The following is a 22,381-nucleotide window of genomic DNA, read 5'->3' on the forward strand; positions in this document are numbered from 1 at the left end:
TCAGCACAGATATGGCCGCTAGGTGGCGACAGCGCCACGCGCGGCTTATGGCTAGCCACCAAAATTGGTGTGGAACGGATGTACTTTTAGCTACCTGAGTGCAGCACTAGCGCCTATCTTAAACCATAAAGTAACTTATACATAGGTGCAGTGCCTTAAACTGTTTGTTGACAAGTTTTCAAAGATAATAAAATATGACATAGATTCATCAAGGCGGTTGGTTTTACAAAGAGCCTATCGGGAAATCAGAAAATGTAAATTTAGTTATCTGCCTCTATCGCTCGAAAATATAAGTGACAGAGAGATTAGATAACGAAATTTCGATTGTCTTGTTTCACGGTAGACCCTCGGATTGTGGTAGTGGCGCCCCCTACGCAGAGTTTCACGTAATACTCCCTCATATACTGGGTCAACTAAATCTTGTCAGTAAATAGGAACAAAAAAACTATACTCATCCTTTTCTTTTGGGTGCTAGTACTAGTGTAAGACAAAGATAGTATGATTCTCTCTGTCTATGTTTGAAATCAAACAAACCTTTGACACACTATAGTCAGAAACCCAAAAAGTCTGTAGCCGATGATTTATATTTCTAGAATTTTTGTCTATAGTATGTAGTGTTCTATACTAAATGTTGTCATGTTTAATCCTGATTCCGTAACCGATATTAAACGCATATTTCTGGGTTTAAATCCAGGCCAGATTTACCTACGCATAAGTATTATTTTGATCTGGTATTAATGTTTAAATAAAACTATTAATAAATTGTGTTTTTTTATTTCCAAATTAACAACGACTATCTATCTTATATTATAAACTAATTACATTTAGCCAAAAATATTAATTATTAATTAATGATAAAAACTTCGTCGGTTGTCAATACCGACTGTAACCAGTGGCCTTATCACGGTCGCATTTTTATCACCTGTCCCATGCCTGTCACGTTCTAACAATGTAAGTGCGAAAGTGACAGGCATAGTGACAATCGATAAAATTGTCTTGTTTCTGACTACTCTGTCACGCTTCTATATTTTTCTTTTATCAAATGAATAAAAAAAGTTGAGTACTATTGCATGTCTTTCTAGTTGTAGATTATAATTCTCTTGAGAAAAATTCAAAACTAATATCACCCCATACAAAAAGCTCCACTCCGTCACATTTTTTAGGGCCAAAGAAAACGCGTAACTTTTCAGGATTGCCATGGCATAAAACAAACTTAACCTAACCTATATAATATAGGATAACCTTGCGAAAATCCTGAAAAGTTAACGGTTTCAGTTTTGGGACTAATGATAATATGACAAACAATACATTACGAGTAGGGTAATTCGCCAGTAACTGGCCACCTGTTACTAACTGTCCACCCTAAACTAAAAATGATTCTATTCACCTATTAACAGAACTCGATTTAGTATAAGGTGGCTAGTTATTGAAGGCTGCATACATTATGACTTAAAACTTTATGTTAAACAAAGGGTCTCCCGGCACTCAATGTGCAATGTGTTAATATTACTAGATCAGCTTAAATTCGACTTCTATGTCAGGCGATGGTAGTACAGGGTGGCCAAATAAGAGGTAGACACTTTATTTTTGAAATTTTATTCTATAAAACATAAAAAATATTAAGTATTCCTTGTTAAATATAATATGTAGGGTCAGCAATTACACATGGAAAATAATGTCAGACAAATGTCCACCACTAGCAGCATGGCAGATGCGAACCCTTTTCATCGCGTTTTTCATCACTTTTTCACACATTTCTGGCGTTATCTCAGCGACAGTGTTTCGAATATTTTGTTTTAATTGCTGAAGGTTCGTTGGCCTATTAGCATAGACACGTCCCTTTAGATAGCCCCACAGAAAAAAGTCAGGAGCTGTTAAATCAGGCGATCTAGGGGGACAGTCAATGTCACCGTTTCTCGAAATTAATCGACCGGGAAACGTTATTTTTAATGTTTCTATTGTTTTTAATGATTAAAACACGTTGTTCCGTCGTAAAACGCTCCATAATAAATTTGCCGTATCTACACAAACAAATTTTCATGCAATAACTGTCATATTTACCGCCAAAATAAAATGGCGGCAAAAAAAGTTGTATACCTCTAAGTTGGCCACCCTGTATTACTAGATCAGCTTAAATTCGACTTCTATGTCAGGCGATGGTAGTACTTGGTATCGTGTACCTGATGATCTACATGGTGTCGTCTAAGGCGAGCGGGTCGCCGCCGTGTATCATGGTGGAGTGCGCGTCGAGGCTCAGGCGGAACCGCAGCTCCTCGTCAGAGACCAGATGGTGAGGATCCACGGGCTGCTTGTTGCCGCAACCGACCACTGGAAACAAAATGGCGTTGTATTAGAAAGAAAGAAAGAAAGAAAATAAATTTATTCAGGACGCTTACAATATCGCTTAAATCTATTATTACACTTTATTATACTAAGCATAAACGTCACTGAAAAGGTCTCCCCTCAGCTTGGTGTCAAGTTACCTCTAGGTATCTTGACGCTAGTCTTCCGTGGAGACCTGTCCAAGAGATCGCGTCAGTACGTAAACTTAACTAACATTATAAACTAAATCGAGATCAGGATAGGAATAACAATATATATATATATATATTTTTTTTTTTTTCTTTTTTTCAGTTCGACCTATTATATAAAATTATTAGGTTACTAGCTTTTGCCCGCGACTAATTATTGCTTATTGAACACGCTACTCAATTGATGAGTTCATGTGTATAACCTTAACCAAAGATCATTGACCCAACAATGCGAAACGAAAATTATAATTGTATGTTATTGTTATTTTATATTGAACTATAATTATTTGATTACTTGTATAATTTGTATTTACTTAATTTTGACTTGTAAAATGTAATTTCATTTTTACCAATAAAAATCTGTATCTGTACTTCGTCTGCGTGGAATTAGTGACAGCAGCTACAGTAAGTATAGCGCCTCGATAATGCTAATAGCAATCATTCAGTTTGCCTATTGCTTACTTCAATTAGGGTAAATGTGGGATAGTTGCCATACTTTTTGAAAAAGGTGAATAAAATACAGAAGATAAACATTTAAAAATCTTATAACACAGTGTTGGTTTGTATACTCATTAATAAACAATATTTTCAAGGTATGTAGCTTGATATTATTTGTTTTATTTGTTTAGTTATAAACAAAATAAAAAGGTCCTTCGGGCGGGGATGGATGCCAACTGTATGGGTTAGGTGCCGCGATGATATTTTGACTCGTGAAATAGTATACAAATAAAACAAATAATATCAAGCTACCTTGAAAATTTTGTTTATTAATCAGTATACAAACTAACACTGTCTCATAAGATTTTTAAATGCTTACCTTCTGCATTTTATTTACCTTTTTCAAAATGTATGGCAACTATCCCACATTTACCCTAATCTGTCGCGGCGTAAAATAGTTTTTCGCAATAAATCACAATACGTCCATTTTAGCGAAGTGTTCGTCATCAACCAGAGGGAGGAAAGGAGTAAGCTTACAAATAATAAATTAATTGCAAGTGTTGAATTCGCACAAGTCGCTATGTGCAAATTTGGGCATATATCTCCCTATGACATCTATCCCACATTTACCCTATTAGGCAATTCATTAATTCTTTCAATTCCACCCCCCTTTGCAATCTCTTCAGGGATGATTTCCGAGATAAAAACTATCCTATGTCCTTCCCCGGGACTCAAACTATCTCTATGCCAAATTTCAACTACTTAAATTCGTTCAGCGGTTTAAGCGTGAAGAGGTAACAGACAGACAAACAGACACACTTTCGCATTTATAATATTAGTATGGATTACAATGGGGTTGGCCGGTCGAAGTATTTAGCAGATGGCGCCATCATAGCTTGTCCTGTCAATCCCTAGGTTGTTTTATGGTTTGATGTATATGTGTGACAACTGTTCTGGCCTAGTGGGTAGTGACCCTGCCTGTGAAGCCACGGTCCTGGGTTCGAATCCCGGCAAGGGCATTTATTTGTGTGATGAGCACAGATATTTGTCCTGAGTCTTGGGTGTTTTCTATGTACATATTTGTATATTATATATCGTTGTCCGAGTACCCACAACACAAGCCTTCTTGAGCTTATTGTGGGACAAAGTGAATCTGTGTAAGAATGACCTATACTTGGTCAACCAGATCTTGACAGTAGAAAAAGGCGGCCAATTTGAAAAATGTAGGCGCGAAGGGATATCGTCCCATAGAAAATTTGAATTTCGCGCCTTTTTTTACTGACAAGATTTGGTTGACCAGCTATATATAATATTTATTTATATTTATATGTGTGTACCTATATATTTTAAGGTATATTACCTGGACACCTGGTCCTTCGGTTCACGCCCAGCAGCTGCATGATGGAGGCCCGTTCATACACATGGTTGCACAGGTTGTTCCTAACTGGGTCTTCAATAGGCTTCTTGGTTATTGGATCGATCTGAAAATTAAAAAATGTTTATTATAGAAGTTGGATTATATGTCTATATAAAATTTCATTTCCCACGGACTATTTATTTTGTGTGAAGTACTAATACTTTTATCCATAAGCATAACACAGTCAAATCGACAGGGTTAGAGAGGATAATTATCAATGATAGTTATCTTGATAATTATCACGATAATCATCGTGGTTCTTATGCCTGATAATTATCGATTTGATAATATTTAAGTATAACCTAATAAAATTTGTAAAAAATAACTTAGGTAATATAAATTCAAAGAAAATAAATATAGCACCATCCATACCTGGGATAGTTATAATCGGATAATTATTGCGATAGTTATCAAAGACTAAAATTATCTAATATAATTTCGAACCCTGCAAATCGAGCTTAAGAGCCAACAGCAGCTGAGATTTAAATATTTTAGGTAAATATACCCATCTCGCTAACGGAAGCGGCTCCTAAGACTAGTGCGATAAGGACAAGGCGAAAAATCCTGCGTAAAAATCTCAAAAATCGAGGTTTCGTACTCGACTGTTTCCTCCTCCAAAACTTAACCAATCGTAACCAAATTTGGAAATCTAAATGATTATGACATTATCTGTGTCGGACCGTTTAGCTTTTTTGGCTAATTGATATAAGTTTTGAATAGCGCGCCTCTCATTGCGGCATAGTCAATTAGGCCATTTTGGCCATTTTTGAAGGGCTCTAGCGCCTTATAAACAAAAATATCAAAAAAAGCAAAACGGTCCGACACAGATATTGACAATATTAATCTGTGTTGAAAAAATCATTGCTCTAGCTTCAAAACCCACGGAGGAAACAGTCGAGTACGTTTGTATGGAGAAATGACCACTCCTGTTGGCTCTTAATACTGTGGGACTGGGTTGATTTGTGTATTTTTTTTCTATAATGTTTACTTGCAGAAGAGAGTTTTGAGCCTATTGGTTGTTATACAGACAGACAGATGTATGCAGAATTATTAAATATACAGTTAAATAAAGTACTTACCATTCTATTGTCGGATTCAGTAATAGCTAAGTCTGATTCTTCCAAGTTATCTGAAAAAGTTAATGAATTATACAAATTGGTTGAAACATACCTCGAGAAATTGTATATCCCAAATACTTTTGGTGCCTCCCAGCACAGGCAATTCTTTGCTTACCGGGCAGCTCCATCCCCTAAACCATGGCCATGTGTATTTTAAAGAAATAGAGAATTTTTTATTTGTATCTGTAAATACTAAATTTGACAATCCAATGACACACACAGACATATCTGATGGATTAAATAAGTTTTTGGCAAAAATTTCATTTTTGGTACAAGCTTTTATCGCTGACTGTACTTTTCTTACGACAGACAACTAATACTCATCAAGACAATTCTAAAAACCCCTAACACAATTAGGTTGCGCTGTTTCATCACAGAGTTCCTATGGCCACCTCCTGTCTCCATCATCAGATCAGTTCGACAGTACCATATTATTGTATTGTCATCAGAACTACATACAGCTGCCAATTTTCATGACGCTAGGATCCTTGGAAGATGGTTAAATTAGTTACCTTAGATTCCATTACATTCCATTACATTATAACTATGTACAGGTCAACCTAATAAAAGCTTGTTAAAATTTAACTTATGAACAAGAATGAGCAATAGCAAGTTCCTATAGTTGTAAACAAAATCTTACTCCTAGTTTCCTTCATGCCCCGCTGCATCCGCTTGTTCATTTCCACCATATACGGGTGCTTGGCTACGTTGAGTCTCTTGTTTGCCAAGCTTATAAGGTACTGGCTAAACTTGTCTTGCAGGGAGTCCACGTTTGATGCATCTGTCTCTTCCTGTGAACATGATGGCATTATATGAGTTTAGTTTCAAAACTGTTGTTGTTTTATGCGATAAATGCAGCTTGAACACATGCGTCGACGGGTGTAGGAAAAATTACAATGCGCTTGCCGCATAAAAACATTATAGTGTCATTGTCATTAGATTATCTGATGTAAAATGGGTCTGATGTAAAATGGGGTGCTATGCATTTACTCACTGTTGATTATTGTATTATCTGATTATATTTTTGCTTCACTTAACACATTCACTGCCAGCAACCTGCCAGGCGGGTGCACTATCCGTAGTCGCTTTTTGCTACATATGGTTTTTCCCATGTTATCGGCTACGCTCGTAGCGCGAAGCAAGCGTTGGCAATGCATGTGTTAATAGCAAGTTAGCTCTGTCAGAGCAGGGCCAGAGGAAACCTCGAACAAGATGGGAGGATGAACTCAAACTTACAGCGGGCCCGAACTGGAGAAGAGTGGCCCACAACAGATCCCAATGGAAAGAGCTAGAGGAGGCCTTTGCCAAGCGGCACACTGAGCTTAGAGACATACTCTAACTCAAAATAAAAGGGCTTAATAGATAGATGGCTCTGTGAAACTTATCTTGTTTGTAGTATATAAAAAATCACATGTTTTAGAAAGAACTGCTAAAACAGATAACCTTGTACAGTTACCAACAAATATCAAGCAAGCCTAGCCAAGCCTCAAAAAATAAAACAGTAGGTACATACTTCCGCTTTCGCCAAAGCCTGTTTGGCTACATCCTCTTGAGCTTCCAGCTTACAATAGTCCTCCACATAAGACTTCAGCTTCGCGAATTCCTCTTCTTTCTCGTCGTCTAGATATTTGGTGATGTTGTCAGAGCAGAGATAGAGACTCGTCATACATTGCTTACGGAGTTCTGCGAGATTTGTCTCCATTATTTACCGGTTTAGGCTGTAAAAAATGTACACGCGGAGGGGAGGGAAGGAAACAATTTTTATATGGTAAATAGCGCACTGCTTTTAAACAGATAAAGGTAATAATAACACAGGGAAACAACTAACAAACAACAACGGCAAAGTGCGGCAACAACTGTCAGTGTCAATGTCACTAGTCATAGTCAAGTAGCAAGTTTTTTTAAATTATTTATTTCTGGACAAGCTAAAAGCCATAACAGACTACCGCACCGCACCGTGACCTTGGTGCGGTGCGGTAGTCTACCTCATATATATATTATACTACTCTTTGGTCTACCTACAGGTTCATACAATGGGTTCATACCATAAAATGCGGTAAATTCAAGAAACTCCCAACTGATTGATATTCTTTACGCACAGCCCGTTCGACTTGCATGGAAATGCAGCCTAGCTACGCTCATTCTTTACAGTCCGGTCCGGTACGGAAAAACGGTCCACTTAGTAGACCCATATGGTCTGGCACACCCACTAGAAAAAGGCGGCAAATTTGAAAAATATAGGCGCAAAGGGCCACTTTGAACTTCGGGCACAGAATAAGTAATAGTATTCATCGGGCCTTTTTTTTGTACAGAGTAGTACTCGGTCTAGTGGGTGCGCCAGAGGTTGGTATTCCAACTGTCAATGTGTATTTACATCTCACACTCGGTTTACTCTCGCGCGAGCCACGAGACGAGCCGCGCCACGAGACGCGAGTCCACCGTTTACACTCGCGTTCGGCTTGTCATTCGGTTATAAACCTTATGCCGTGCCGTTAGTGTTTAAATTATATTAGCTCGACGAGCTTGTGAGCCACGAGACGAGCCGCGAGCCCACCGCTTACACTCTCGTCTCGTGGCTCGCGCGAGTCTAAATCGACTATCACAATTTGCTTTGAGAGAGAGACGTGGACAGGTGGAAATGGTGGAATACCACCCAAGGCACGCAATGAACACCGAAGCTCGAAGTCCGCAAATTGCGGACATATAATGCCCAAAATTTCCGAACTTCAGGCCTTAGAAATTCCGAGTCGTTCAATTTCCCTGGACTTATTCTGCGGGCTCAGCACGGTTCCATTTTTATCGACTATCACTATGCCCGTCACTTTCGCACTTACACACTTGTTAGAACGTGACAGGCATGGTGATAAACGATAAAAATGCGACCGTGCTACTAGGGCTGGGATTAAAAAGAAGAAAAATGATCCATCAGTTCCAAAAATGTTTATTTAAGTAAACTAGTCCTTTAAACTTATTACTACTTTTCTCTGAATATACTTCGGTATAAGCACAAGTAAGTAGTAGCAGGCGACTTTACATTACGTAAAATGTAAATAATGCCTATAAATATCTTCATTAATTACAACAATGAATCAACAGTCTTAAATCTAAGGTGAGAAATGCTATGTCAAGTAACAAGAAAAGTTATCAAAACAACAATTTTAAATAGTTGAAAGTATAAAGTAGAATACAAAATAGCCACATTTTGTTTCTATTTACTTTATCATCCATTTAAAATGCAGTTTTATAATCATTAATGACAACAATGAATCAACAGTCTTACATCTAAGTTGAGATATGCTATGAAAACTTAGGAACGTTATCAAAACTATTTTAAATAGTTAAAAGCAGAATACAAAATAGCCACATTTTGTTTGTACTTTACCAAATAGTTAAAAGCAGAATACAAAATAGCCACATTTTGTTTGTACTTTACCATCCATTTAAAATGCAGTCTTAAAACAAAAAACAATCGAAAATCTGCAATTATGCGTCTAAACAGGTCAGAAAAAAACAATTGAGATCTCTCAAAAGGCAACTGTCAAGTCAAAACAAACTCGTCTTACTAACTATATAACTAAGTCAAACATTCAACAACGCGTTCATATTTCATACGTGTATTAAGGGAAATTAAATCTTATTGGCTCAGAATAAGATCGCAATTTCATACACCTTGAAAATTGAACCTTTGTAAACAAAACTAAATCTTACACAAATTTATATCTTGCTACAGTCTCATGTTCTCAAACATGTGGTATAAACTAGGGACGGCAGCGGTCATGGGTGGTGGTCGAGCGTACAGCGGGTATTCGTAAGGGATGTTGTATGTCGGTACAGGCTGCACTAGTGACGGGTACACTGGTACGGGGGTTGCAGTGGACCGGTCGACGTTCGCGCGCAGAGCCTGTAAAAAAAGTTAATATTAGGCATCAAAACTGCGATAAATTAGAAGGAGTAGATGTCTAGGATGACCTTCAATCGATTATCAGCGAGACCCTAATGTACATGTAGAAGGGCATTGGTTTTGTATAGAATTAAGTGTTAAGTAATTACATTCTATACATTTTACAAATAAAAGGCATGAAAAATTTAACCTTAGAGGTACCCCCATTATGCATGGAGCCATACAGCGCCATCTACGTTAGTTGTTAAATATGAAGCACAACATTTTTGATTTCATCTATAGCCGGTCAAGCAAGTGTCAGTAAAAAAAAAGCGGCCAAGTGCGAGTCGGACTCGCCCATGAAGGGTTCCGTATTTAGGCGATTTATGACGTATAAAAAAAAACTACTTACTAGATCTCGTTCAAACCAATTTTCGGTGGAAGTTTGCATGGTAATGTACATCATATATATTTTTTAGTTTTATCATTCTCTTATTTTAGAGAAGTTACAGGGGGGGGGGGACACACATTTTACCACTTTGGAAGTGTCTCTCGCGCAAACTATTCAGTTTAGAAAAAAATGATATTAGAAACCTCAATATAATTTTTGAAGACCTATCCATAGATACCCCACACGTATGGGTTTGATGAAAAAAAAATTTTGAGTTTCAGTTCGAAGTATGGGGAACCCCAAAAATTTATTGTTTTTTTTTTCTATTTTTGTGTGAAAATCTTAATGCGGTTCACAGAATACATCTACTTACCAAGTTTCAACAATATAGTTCTTATAGTTTCGGAGAAAAGTGGCTGTGACATACGGACAGACAGACAGACAGACGGACAGACAGACAGACAGAGACAGACATGACGAATCTATAAGGGTTCCGTTTTTTGCCATTTGGCTACGGAACCCTAAAAAGGCGCGAAACTTTTTCTATGGGACGATATCTCTTCGCGCCTACATTTTTCTAATTTGCCGCCTTTTTCTACTGAAAAGATCTGCTTGACCAAGTATAATACCTTCTACTCGTATACAGCCCTATAAAAATAAAATAGCTATAGTAATTATTCAGTTTGATGAAACTTGAACCATTCAATTTGAATAGCGTTCCATTTAATTTTGAAGCAAAATAAAATCAATTCTATATCATACACTATAGGTTCAAATTTCAGTAGCATGTATTTTTCATTTGTATGGCCATCTGTTTGTTATTAGGAGGATCCAGTCAATGAATATTTTGCCATAAACGAAAAGTAATAAAAAAAGATCCAAGTGAAAAACAAAAGAACAGAACATACCTTAATACATTGCAGCGCAATCTCCGCAGCCTCTACCCTAGCCTGTACCGCGGTGAAGCAAGCTCTCGTCGCGAATGGTCCCACAGGCGTGGGCACAGACAGGAGCGGCAGGCCCACTTGTGGGAGCTCGATGTGGCACACCCACATCACTGTCCCGGTAGGGTCTACAAACTGCTGGTAGGTGTAATTCGGTGTGGCCCAGGAATAGCTGCAGAAGTGTAAATAAAGTATTAGTTTACTGCTCAATCACTCAATAGCTGAAGTTGAAGTTTTTCTGGCACAGTAGGAATAAGACTGCAAAAATTATTGTTAGGAAAGTTACTCGTATTTACCCCTGGGATTACATAAAGGAACTAATTAAAAAAATCACTAATCAAATACAGCTCAAGTTTTTCAAAATCAATTAAAGAAATCTGCGGGCGCAGCACGATTCCATTTTTATCACTTGTCACTATGCCCGTAACTTTCGCAGCATGGTGACAAGCGATAAAAATGCGTCCGTGCTACCGCCACTGGTAAGAAATTAGAATCTTATTGCATAGGTATAAGATCCAAATTAAGTTGTACTTACGTTTTACACATAGCGTCAAGCTTAGCTGGAGCCAACATGTAGTTATCCTTCAACGCCACGCTCCTGTAGCTCGAAGCCCCGTCTCCCGGAGACCCACAAACAGAGTCCGCAGCACATCCGGAGCTGATGCCCTCATCTTCCTTCCCGTTCTCATATTCCCTCTTGTCAAAGTGCTGTTTGTAAAGCAACAAAGTCTGTGTCAAGTCCATATTATGATTAAACTTCGCATTGCCTTTATTTGATTTCTGAATTCTATACAACTCTCTGTCAACGGGCTTAGCCCATTTGATTTCTATCGTACTGCCTTCAACGTCGGCCCTTTGTAACTTCGCCATCGCATGTTCAGCTTGTTCCCTCTCAAAGAAATGTATGAAAGCGTAGTCATACATTTTCTTAACGCGCTCCACCTTCGCATTGATGGTGGTTTCGAACAGATTTTGAATTGTATCAGGTGTTGTACTGATTAGAAAGTTACGTACGTATAGTACTTTGACCTGGAACGCAAAGCGGTATGTAAGAAATGGCAGAGCAGCAAAGCATTTACTATGCAATCGTTAATTTGAGTATCTGAACTGTATGCAAGACTATCACAAGAAAGGCAAAGCTACTTTCTATTTAGAAAACTATATACCCCGCAACTAACTCACGAAACATCTTGACTACAGTCGTCATCATATATACGATATATTCGGAGCGCCCAAGGTTAACAAATGTCTGAAAACGCCTCTATCGTCAAGGCGTTAGACTGCGTGTTCAGATATTTTTGAGCACCTCGGCCGCTCCGATATATCTGACGGCGACTACAAGTAATTACGTCAGCAAACTTCAAAATTAACGATTGCATAGCCAAGAAAAACAATTCGCAAACGCAAAAGCTTACCTTCTTCATCAGATCGTCATCAATGTCAGGTTCAGGCTCGGCCCAGTCCAGCATCACATCCTGGTCCCACAGCTTCACGCAGCCCGGCACGAGGGCCCGTCGAGCCATGGCCGCCGCGCGATGCGAAGAGAACTCCACGAACGCAAACCCTCTGTTCTTCCTTCTGTCGAAGCAGTTCTTGTATAAAATCACGTCTACAATCCCGGTGACTTTCTTTGAGAGCTCTTCGTAAACTTCTTCCTTGGTTTTCGTTTGAGGGATACCGCCCAGGAACAGTCGGCAGTTGTCCACGGATTTCACGACGCCGATATGCCGGCCTGGTCTGATCTCGTATCCATTGAGCTCCCTGATGGCGGCTGCGGCGTCTTCTCGCTTCGTGTACGTCACGAAGGCATACCCTCGATTGGAGCCGCTGAAATCCATCATGAGCCTCATTTCGTAGATCTTCCCAAGCCTCGAGAAGATCGGAACCAGCTCATCTTCAAAGATCTGCCGTGGGAGTTTGCCGACGAAAACTTCGCAGCCCTTCGGCGGCGGCGGGCCGCTCCAGCCCGGCGGTGGACCAAACTTCCTCTGCCCATTCTCCTGAACTATATCATACCCCGTCTTCTCACGCAGCTCCAATAGTTTATACGTAATTATTTTATCCTGGTCCATAGTTAATATTTTTTGAAAAATCGTGCGCGTTGTAATCGAGTGCGCGGCGCGCGGAGAAGAGGCGGCGCGTCAAAGTGTCGGCTCCCTTTATACTTTGCCGACAAGAGGCCGCCCGGGTGTGACGTCACAGGCGGTTTGGCGGTTGAAATGGAACATGTAAAGTATTCTTTAATGTTATTCTTCAATATTTGGATGTATAAACAAAAGACAAATTGTGAAAAACAGTTATAAATAAGAATATACTATTTTCAATCTACATTTCTAAGTATGTTTAAGAAAACTTGTAAATAAAGTAAGATTTTGAAACAGAGTGCAACATAAATGATCGTCGTAACTTGAATTACTTTTAAATTTGAATTCGTCGTTTTTTATGTTTTTCGGATAGATTTTGTAATTAAATTACTGGTTTCATAATTGGATAAGATAACTTTGTACCGACAAAAATATGAAACTCTAATTAAATTTGAATAAAAACCTACGTGTAGAAAAACAAGTTTTGCGAGAACGTAGGAAAAACAAGATGTGTTCTATAGGTATTTTTATTATATTGAATATTATATTAACATTTATAAGTTGTTTTCTGCAATTTTTACCGCAGGTAAAAGTATCTAACATAAGAGCGATATCGGCGATATCTAATTTCATTTCCTTTGTCTCATATCATCACAAATAAGTTTTGTCATGAAAATGATATTTTAATTCGTTTAATTGAAAATGTCAAATGCTTTTGTTATTAAAAAGAAAATATTAAATAAGAGCTTGTTTTGTTTCAATTCGTTTTATGGAAGTGAAAGTTAATGCGACATGGTTGCATGATTTGGTGACACCAGCGTTCACTAGATGGCGCTGTAATAAAAGACGATTTTTATGTCGCAATCTGAGAGTTTCATGCACGTTTCATGTCTCGAGCCAATATACACCCTCATCTAAGGATCACCACAACGACCGATCGTACGCTGTCCTCATGCTATCTTAACACATTCAGTGCCGAAAACCCGACTATCGGGTATTTTATGATTTCGTTCCCAGGCCGGCGATAGTCGGGATCGTGGTACTACACTTTTATATGAAGAAATTGTTGTGGCCTGGCGCGGATGTCTTGTTTGGCTGGGTGGCAATTAATGTGTTAACCAGGTCAATCGTTCTTTTATATAGAGCAAAAAAATCGTTCTTGGAAACAATGCAAGATGGCTAAAACTTCGGTTTGTATCTACTATTGCACTTATGTAACTCCACATATGGGTAGTATTATACCTGTCCAATTTCTTTGTCCAATAGCATTGCGTCTCACTCTCTCATTAAACAAAATTTGAGACGCAATACACATTACACCACTATACCACCTTATGAAAGGTATTGGGGTTGGCGACTTTCAAAGGTTTGCATAGATGGCGCCATCATAGTTTGCCCCTTTCTTTAGTTTTGTTCTGTGAGATTTCGCTTAAAGGGCTGGCATCCAGGACATAAAAAAAAAATAAAAAAAAAGAATTGGCAAGCTATGCTGGCGCCATCTGTTAAATTCTACCTTCTCGACCAGCTAACTCTATTATGCGTAGATATAGTTTGTCAAAGGACTGTCTCATTTCAAACATAGACAGAGAGAATCATACTATCTTTGTCTTACACTAGTACTAGCACCCAAAGTAAAAGGATGAGTATAGGTAGATTTTTTGTTCTTAGTTACTGACAAATTGGTTTGACCGACTATATTTTTTAGGGTTTCTGAATAAGTGAAATAAGATAAGTTTCCATACAATTCTTTAATTTCTCAACGCACGGCACACAAAATTATATACATTAATAATATGTATTTCCATTTCCATTACACTTGACATAATTACATTCTTACAAATTATCACATTTGATTTATTTATAGATCATTGGAGTTTCTAAACTAAGGACGCTAAGCACGGAGAATGTCGTACATTGACTCGCTTGTTCCTGTCTCTATCGCACGCGCATGATGCCGGCGGTCAACGACACAGTGCGAGCGGGACAGCAATATAATCATGTGCGTGTGAAAGAGATGGGAACAGGCGAGTGAATGTACGAAATTCTTCGTTCTCAGCGTCGTTACTTTATATTTGAACTTAAGCTTGGTCCGTTTCTTGAATGCAAGCTGACGTCTCTTTTTAACTCCTTTTATTAGAAAGAGACACTATGAGTAGGCTTTAACGAAACCAGCTGTATGATTGTTTCCATACTTCATGCCATTAAAAATACTTTCTGTAAAATAAGTCATAAGGAAATCAGAGATTGAACAAAATTCAACTGTCAACTACCGTACTAAGTTGCGTTTCATATTTCTGTACATAGATGGCGCCACATTTGAAATTCCAAGGCGTTAGTGAAAATGCTTTTTTTGGCTGAATTTCAAAAAATACAACTTAAAAATACCCGTTTCGAGACAAAAGGCACCCCGTTGTTAGTTGTCAATAAGGACTGTTTGTTATTGCAGTGACACCTTTTGTCCCAAAACGACACATTTTTATGGGACGGAAAAATAACTAAAATAAGTGTCAGTTTAGTAAAATAGGAACCAGACTAAAACATATGTCGACTTAAGATTAAACTTAATTAAAATAAAAGGAATACAAAAATCAGAGAGTTGAAAGATTGTAAAAGACTAAGTAAAATCTAAGAAAATAAAAAACCGGCCAAGTGCGAGTCGGACTCGCGCACGGAGGGTTCCGCACCATCAACAAAAAATAGAGCAAAACAAGCAAAAAAACGGTCACCCATCCAAGTACTGACCCCGCCCGACGTTGCTTAACTTCGGTCAAAAATCACGTTTGTTGTATGGGAGCCCCACTTAAATCTTTATTTTATTCTGTTTTTAGTGTTTGTTGTTATAGCGGCAACAGAAATACATCATCTGTGAAAATTTCAACTGTCTAGCTATCACGGTTCGTGAGATACAGCCTGGTGACAGACGGACGGACGGACGGACGGACAGCGGCGTCTTAATAATAGGGTTCCATTTTTACCCTTTGGGCACGGAACCCTAAAAACGGACAATTTGATAGCTGAAGTAGATAGCGCTAGACGGCGCCATGTTTTGTGGTCAATAGATTTGTCAAACTTTAACTTTTGACAAACATACTTACCGCATAATGTCGCCGTGCAGCGCCATCTACGTCAGCTGCATGCGAAACATGAACTTCTTTAGACTTTACAACTCTTCTACAGTACTCTTTGTAAAAATTAAAGCTAAACAGTAAAATGGAATGCTGTTTTTCTTAAAAAGTAAAATTAATTATTAATAGGGATTATTACTGCAATGTTTTGCCGCCAGAGTGCAGCACTAGCGCCTTTAGTAAACCATAGAGTAACTTATACATACTGTGCCACTGTTTTTGACAAGTTTTCACAGACAATAAAATATAACATTGATACATCAAGGCGGTTTGTTTACAAAGGGCCTACCGGGAAACGCGAAATCGAAACTCAGCTATCTGCCTCTTTATCGCTCGAATATGCAAGAGTGATAGAGAGGTTAGATAACAAAATGTCGACTCTCTCGTTTGCGGTAGACCCTTAGATTGTGACTTATTGTGGGAGTGGCGCCCCCTACGCAAAGTTTCGCGTAATATTCCCTATTAATCCTAATGTTCCGTAAGCCCTACAATGTGCTTTAAATGTACATTTAAATTATTTTACGTACAGTTAGCAGCAGAAGTTGCTAAGCGGGCGAGGTGTTCAAAATTACCTTGACGCGCTCTTATTATCTTAACAATATAGTCGCGTCAAGATCATTTTGAACGCATCGCCCGCTTAGCAACTTATGCTGCTGACTGTATAATAATAATACATACCTATATAGGTAAAACTTTTACAAAAGCAGTAAGATCGATCGATATATATAAATACCTATAATAGTAGTTTATGCAACAGTGATATAATAAGGGTTCTTAAAATTCAAGGGTCGAAGTTACAAAACGAGACGTAGTCGAGTTTTGTAAAAAAAGACCCGAGAATTTTAAGAACCAATTATGAGCTGTTGCATACATTACTTTTTCTATGACAGCTGCAGCAAAAAAAAAAAAAAAAAAGAGTTATTATTTAAAAAAAAAGAGTTATTATTAAAAAAAAAGAGTTATTATTAAAAAAAAAGAGTTATTATTAAAAAAAAAGAGTTATTATTTAAAAAAAATTGAGTTATTATTTAAAAAAAAAAAGAGTTATTATTGTAAATGAAAACATACCTCTTTCAATCAAGATGATCGGAACTTGTATCTTTAAAAAAAATAAAGCAGTTGTATTATACTCATAAGATGACTGCTAGCAGTCATCTTATGAGCCTATAGACAAAGCGTTCAAATGACATTGCTTTAGATATCACTGTCAGTCATTTAATTGACACATTTAAGTGCTGGAGTAGAAAAAAGGATAAAATGTATATTTCATATGCATATTAAAATGGATCACTCACGTATTTTAAGTCTCAAATTGTATGTGAAATGTTTCACTCCGTACCGAGGACCAATGGGGTTGGCCGATCGAAGTATTTTACAGATGGCGCCAGTATACCTTGCCCTTTTAATCCCAAGAATTACTTCAAATTCTTGTTTTTTTTTTAATTTTATGCCCTGGATGGAAAACAAAAGACAGGGGAACGCTATGATGGCGCCATCTATGTAAACCTTTGACAGCTGCCAACCACATTTTCGACTAAAAGTACGTGAGTGACCCTTTTTAATACATATATATAAGATAAAATACGTCTATAGATTTTCACCCTTATTCCTAAACGCGCTACAAACCTCAATAGCTAATAATCGTTTGTCCTTATCTGTCATTTCGACTTATGTATTTGTAGGAAAGGGATAAAACCTAATTTAACTAAAATCAGGCCCGTAAAGTTTTATGAATAAGGCCCACTTGCACCATTCCACTAACCCGGGGTTAAGTGGTTAAACCGTTAACCTAGTGTCAAATTGTACTGGTAACCATGTTTAACCGGTTAACCCCGGGTTAGTGAATGGTGCAAGTGGCCCTAAGGGGGTTAGTTTATAATTTCCTTATTTTAATTCCTAAGTAATAGGGATGATGACACATGTTGAATTTTATAACAAAATCTAGTAAAATAGATAGCAAACGAGCAATTTATCACAATAATGTGGATATTAAAATAAAATATTGAAAAATTACAAAATTACAGGACCTGAAAGTTTCAAAATTTAAGTTTTTTTTAACTTCCAAAAACGATAAAAGTAAGGGTACCATTCGATTCCTTACATTTCATCCAAAAAAATATTGTATAGCAACTATATACATAAACGCAATATTTCACCGACAAAAACGCAATTTTCTTGTTTTGTCCATACTACAACGTGGGCGATGACGTCACGGCCTCTGGCCGTTTTGTATAGGGCGTTTCGCGAGTGAAGTGCGACTTTCGGCCTTTGACTACAATTTCTGACTTTTGTGTTACTTTAATGCAATGGGTCCCATATAGACATTTGATCCTAAAAACAAACCCGATCGATTGATACCATAAAAAAAAATTAGTCATGTAGCCTATTCTACATTTCGCTATGATCCATGGCCTTGTTGTCATATCCTTTCGCAGTGGTGACGGAGGCGCCATCTGTGTCGAAACTGGGTTCTTCGCACTCTAGTACCCACGGCTGCCGCTCGGCGGAGCAGAGGAAGCCATAAACTATCGCGCCGAGCAGATAGATGGCGCTGGATATGAAAAATACGACGCGCCATTGCTCCGCTGTCTGAAATGTAAAAATGTTAGTTAAAGCATAGAGAAAAAAATACATAGATTGCTCACTCCATACATCAGTTTTAAGGTGAAGTGAGTTCAGAAAACGGAGTTTTAAAATATTCGTAGCGCTTTTTTGGATCACCGTACAGCTGCCATGAGTTGTATAAGCAATCTTGAGGCCTTTTTCTAGGGAACTCAACGATTGGAACCCTAAGTTTTTGACTTTCGCTCGATAGAAAACAATCACGAACATAGGTCTAAAACGGACTTGAAATATTCGTAACAATTTTGGCACAAAAGATAAAGATATGAAATTTGCTTCTAATAACGCGCAATCTTATTCTTGATGGAACTCAGTGATTCCTTTTTTTTTTAAATGAACATTAAATAAATATATTCAAAGACATGATATCAGCGGTCCCGTGCACGCAACTTCTTTGATTCAGATGGCCGCTGGCCTCGGACGAAGGCGGACGCATCGCGCTTTGGAGCTCCATGACAGCTTACTCTTGACAAATAAATCATGTACGTATACGAAAAAGTATACCAGTAGACAGTTTGTATTGAAAGAAATAGGGTAAATAGCTAGAAATAGGGTGGAGCTCGAGTCTCATTTTAAATTTGATTTCCTGTTATTTACGGGGCATAATGGTTGAAAAACGCAGTAAACTATCTTAAAACAATACGATTACAATATCATTTAAGTAATTTGCTCCTTGAAATCCCGCTTAAAATGAAAAAAGTTTGAAGACACATTTTTACTGATTGGAATTAATTTTCATTATGCTGGTATTAATATAGCGTCATTTTAAAAACGTTCCTACGTGACTTCTGTACGTCAATGAACTGTGATGACAGATGACAATTTTGTGATTTTGTATTTATGTTAGAGAACTTTTGTTCTTCAAATATTACCTATTAACATTCAGTGCCGATAACCCGACTATCAGGTATTTTATGATTTCGTTCCCAGGCCGGACGACCCGATAGTCGGGAACGTGGTACTACAGCTTTATATGACGACATTTTTACGGCCTATTTTGTTGCGGTTACATGCTGTTCTGCAAACCTTCATGAAATCAAGAAAAAATAAGCGGCTATGGTCTAGCCTCAGTCCTAGCGAGTTTTTGCGGCTTTTGAGACCGAGATATACTTACCTACGAGGCTTACAAGCCAAACCAGACCGCAGTGGTTTGTGTTTGTGGTTGTTTGGATACATATAAACAGTATTATACAAATTTACTAGGTACCAAATAAATGCATATACAATGTTTGCGTAATTTTAAGATTTTTTTTCAGATTAGTTTACTTTTTACTTTAGTAATAAATACATACAAAGATGAACGCTGAAAACAATACACTCTTTTTGTTTGGGCAGTCGTGTAAAAAGCGGTACCGTACTGCTTACACCGTAGCTAAATCAGTCCCCGCATAGTGCAACATTCTATGTATATCAAATTTATGTGCAATCCTAATATATACAGTAAGTAAGTAGGTAGGTTACATTTCTACATGTATAAAATACAATTTACCTACATTAAAATTTTGATAATAGTACCTATTTTCCACCCACCAATTTCCACCCTGCCAGGACTTTATTTATTAATAAAGATAAAGAAATGTTTATTTGCAAAAATGTAGTGATGGATACGAGTAGGTGGACAGTAATTCTGGATGCGTACAGTTCACTTGTAGAAGCATGCAATTTTTTCTTATTAGCTAGGTACAGTCACCTGGAATAGTATCGATACCTTTGGGTTCAGTTGGCGTAAAGGACAAAATTTTAGTTTTCATAAGACGCGAAAAACAGCGATTTTTTTAAAATGTTGATATTTATATAATATTTTTGTTGTTTATGAAGCTACATTTTTGATGTGTATTAGAAAAGTACTCAAAATTTTAGTAACTTTACCCTGAATTAGCGGTCATTGTATGAATTAAATACGAAAGAAGTTACTCAATGTCCTTTACAATTGGTCAAAAACACTATGAATGTCTTTTACACCCATACATTTTTTGGTAATTTAGTGTATCTTGTTTAGTAGGGGGTCGTAAGTGACATTCTCAGACTATTTTATTCCAAATTCGGGGTGTATTAGTTACTAGTCACGGTAGTCATGTTAATGAAGACGGTAAACTAAATATCCCAGTGCTTAATGCTAGCCGCCTTATACAGGGTGGATTTTCTTTTTAGGTCAGTGAGGGCAGCTACCAGATCCCGTGCTGCTACGAGGAAACGGTCTTAGAAGACCTTTCTTCGATTTCAAATTAATGAAGATTGGCTTTTACAGATTTTGGAAAAAACATACAGGGTGCGAGAAAAAGGAAATTTTTGACAAACCTTTTTTTGATGACAATCGATCCCATTCCTATTGAGAATCAAAAGCTTGTATGCAATCAGAGAAAAAATCCGGCTAGAAAAATTCCAAAAAGCGAGGAAAACTTTTCCCAGACAATTTGTATGACAATGAAAACTTTTATTTTTCACGTGCTATTTTTGGATGCCAATCGATTCCATTCCTATCCAGTATCAATAGTTTCCTAGGGGGTCAAGTTACGGTAATGTACTAAAAACTACTAAGCCACAAATTAACTGCAGCCTATGGATCAACTACACTAAACGGGCTCTCAGCGCCCTACGCATCCAATATATTAATAGCTTTAGGATGCTGTTGGGGCTGCCGCGCCATTGCAGTGCATCGGGGATGTTTTGCGAGAGACGTACGGATGGCTTCCATGCCATAATGCGCAAGCGCGTTGCGTCCTTGGTGAGGCGCCTGCGCGGCAGCCCGAATAGCCTCCTTCAGACGGTGGCAGAGCGCCTAGACGGCCCTTTCCAGCTACACTGGGATGAGCTGCACAGGGTGTCTAACTGACTGTTTTTATGTATTATTAGTTTTAATTTTTAATATTATATTTTTTACTTATTGTTATTGATTTTAATTTTAATATACGTACTTATATTGTTTTTATTATAATTTTGTTAATTAATTTGATTATTGTGTAATTAATAACCTTTACGATACTATCTTTGAACTTATAATTTATAACTAACTGGTCATTTACGCCCCTTGAGCTAAGCTGTTTTTGCAAGCTCATAGTGTAAAAATTGGGTCGTAAAAGCAACTTTTCTCGAGGTATCGAAATTTTAACTATGCAGAACGCTTAGAATTCTGAAAAAACTGTATAAGTCATTTTCGTCAAACTGTCCTTTACGCCAATTGAACCCAAAGGTGTAGATATCTATCTCTTTGAAGGCCGCAAGAATATGTGACACGCTCTTATGGCTCTACAAATAAGGTCGTGTCAGATATTATTGAGGTCTTTCGTTGTGTAACATATTATTGCAGGTGACTGTATTAATAACTAAATAATAGTGTATACAATTTGAAGCTAAGGTAAGTTATATACTAATAACATCATCGGAATACACATAATTATGAGTTCATTGAAATTGTCATTGAATTGATTTTGCGCCTTATCGAAAGCCGGACAGAATACAGTTGGTACCTAAATAACGTATTACCTACATCTGAAGACTTCCGTATTTATTCGGTTTATTTAGTATGCGCAATGCGCATCTCAACAACAATCAAATGAATTAGATTATTTACATTTAAGTACGTCACGTTTGACATTAACAGACAAGGAAAGCAAGATAAAATGTATTGTTTCTCTTTCTTCTTTCAATGGAACGCTTTTACAGTTCATGTTCCTCTAAAAAGGCCAAACTAAACTCAAAATGCTCTCATCTGCATCTTAAAAAAAACAGCTTGGGTCACTGACCTGTCCCAGTAAAGTGAGGTAGTGTGCGTGAAGTGTGCTTGTGTGTGAAATGGGGTAATTTGACAGAATCTGAAAATTTTCCCCGGGC

The 22,381-nt window shown here is 37.6% G+C and overlaps 3 protein-coding genes across 3 annotated transcripts in view; all 3 read right to left on the minus strand.

Moving 5' to 3' along the window:
* Positions 1 to 2,188: 2,188 nt before the first annotated feature.
* Positions 2,189 to 7,246, minus strand: LOC134650471 (E3 SUMO-protein ligase NSE2-like). Its single transcript, XM_063505426.1, has 5 exons — positions 7,018 to 7,246; positions 6,145 to 6,295; positions 5,466 to 5,515; positions 4,330 to 4,450; positions 2,189 to 2,328 (listed from the first exon to the last, which is right to left on the minus strand). Exons 1-5 carry the CDS (start codon positions 7,204 to 7,206, stop codon positions 2,189 to 2,191), a joined length of 651 nt encoding a protein of 216 aa, XP_063361496.1. The 5' UTR covers positions 7,207 to 7,246.
* Positions 7,247 to 9,228: 1,982 nt separating this feature from the next.
* On the minus strand, positions 9,229 to 13,121 carry LOC134650396 (probable RNA-binding protein 46). Its single transcript, XM_063505351.1, has 4 exons — positions 12,135 to 13,121; positions 11,255 to 11,748; positions 10,684 to 10,891; positions 9,229 to 9,405 (listed from the first exon to the last, which is right to left on the minus strand). Exons 1-4 carry the CDS (start codon positions 12,789 to 12,791, stop codon positions 9,229 to 9,231), a joined length of 1,536 nt encoding a protein of 511 aa, XP_063361421.1. The 5' UTR covers positions 12,792 to 13,121.
* Positions 13,122 to 18,316: 5,195 nt separating this feature from the next.
* The window catches only part of LOC134649964 (vesicular glutamate transporter 1), a 55,661-nt gene continuing 51,596 nt past the window's right edge, over positions 18,317 to 22,381 (minus strand). Inside the window, exon 12 of the mRNA XM_063504770.1 lies at positions 18,317 to 18,517. Coding sequence (XP_063360840.1) covers positions 18,317 to 18,517 — 201 coding nt within the window. The remainder of the gene's footprint in view (positions 18,518 to 22,381) is intronic.

This window comes from Cydia amplana, chromosome 8 (assembly GCF_948474715.1).
Source record: "Cydia amplana chromosome 8, ilCydAmpl1.1, whole genome shotgun sequence".
Lineage (NCBI taxonomy): Eukaryota > Metazoa > Arthropoda > Insecta > Lepidoptera > Tortricidae > Cydia > Cydia amplana.

Coding starts and splice junctions, on each gene's coding strand:
- LOC134650471 (XM_063505426.1), bottom strand. CDS start 7,206: ATGGAGACAAATCTCGCAGAACTCCGTAAGCAATGTATGACGAGTCTC. Junction 6,296..7,017: donor AGGCTTTGGCGAAAGCGGAA/GTATGTACCTAC, acceptor TCATGTTCACAG/GAAGAGACAGATGCATCAAA. Junction 2,329..4,329: donor CCGAAGGACCAGGTGTCCAG/GTAATATACCTT, acceptor TTTTGTTTCCAG/TGGTCGGTTGCGGCAACAAG.
- LOC134650396 (XM_063505351.1), bottom strand. CDS start 12,791: ATGGACCAGGATAAAATAATTACGTATAAACTATTGGAGCTGCGTGAG. Junction 10,892..11,254: donor CTTGACGCTATGTGTAAAAC/GTAAGTACAACT, acceptor ACACTTCTGCAG/CTATTCCTGGGCCACACCGA. Junction 9,406..10,683: donor TTGCGCTGCAATGTATTAAG/GTATGTTCTGTT, acceptor CTTTTTTTACAG/GCTCTGCGCGCGAACGTCGA.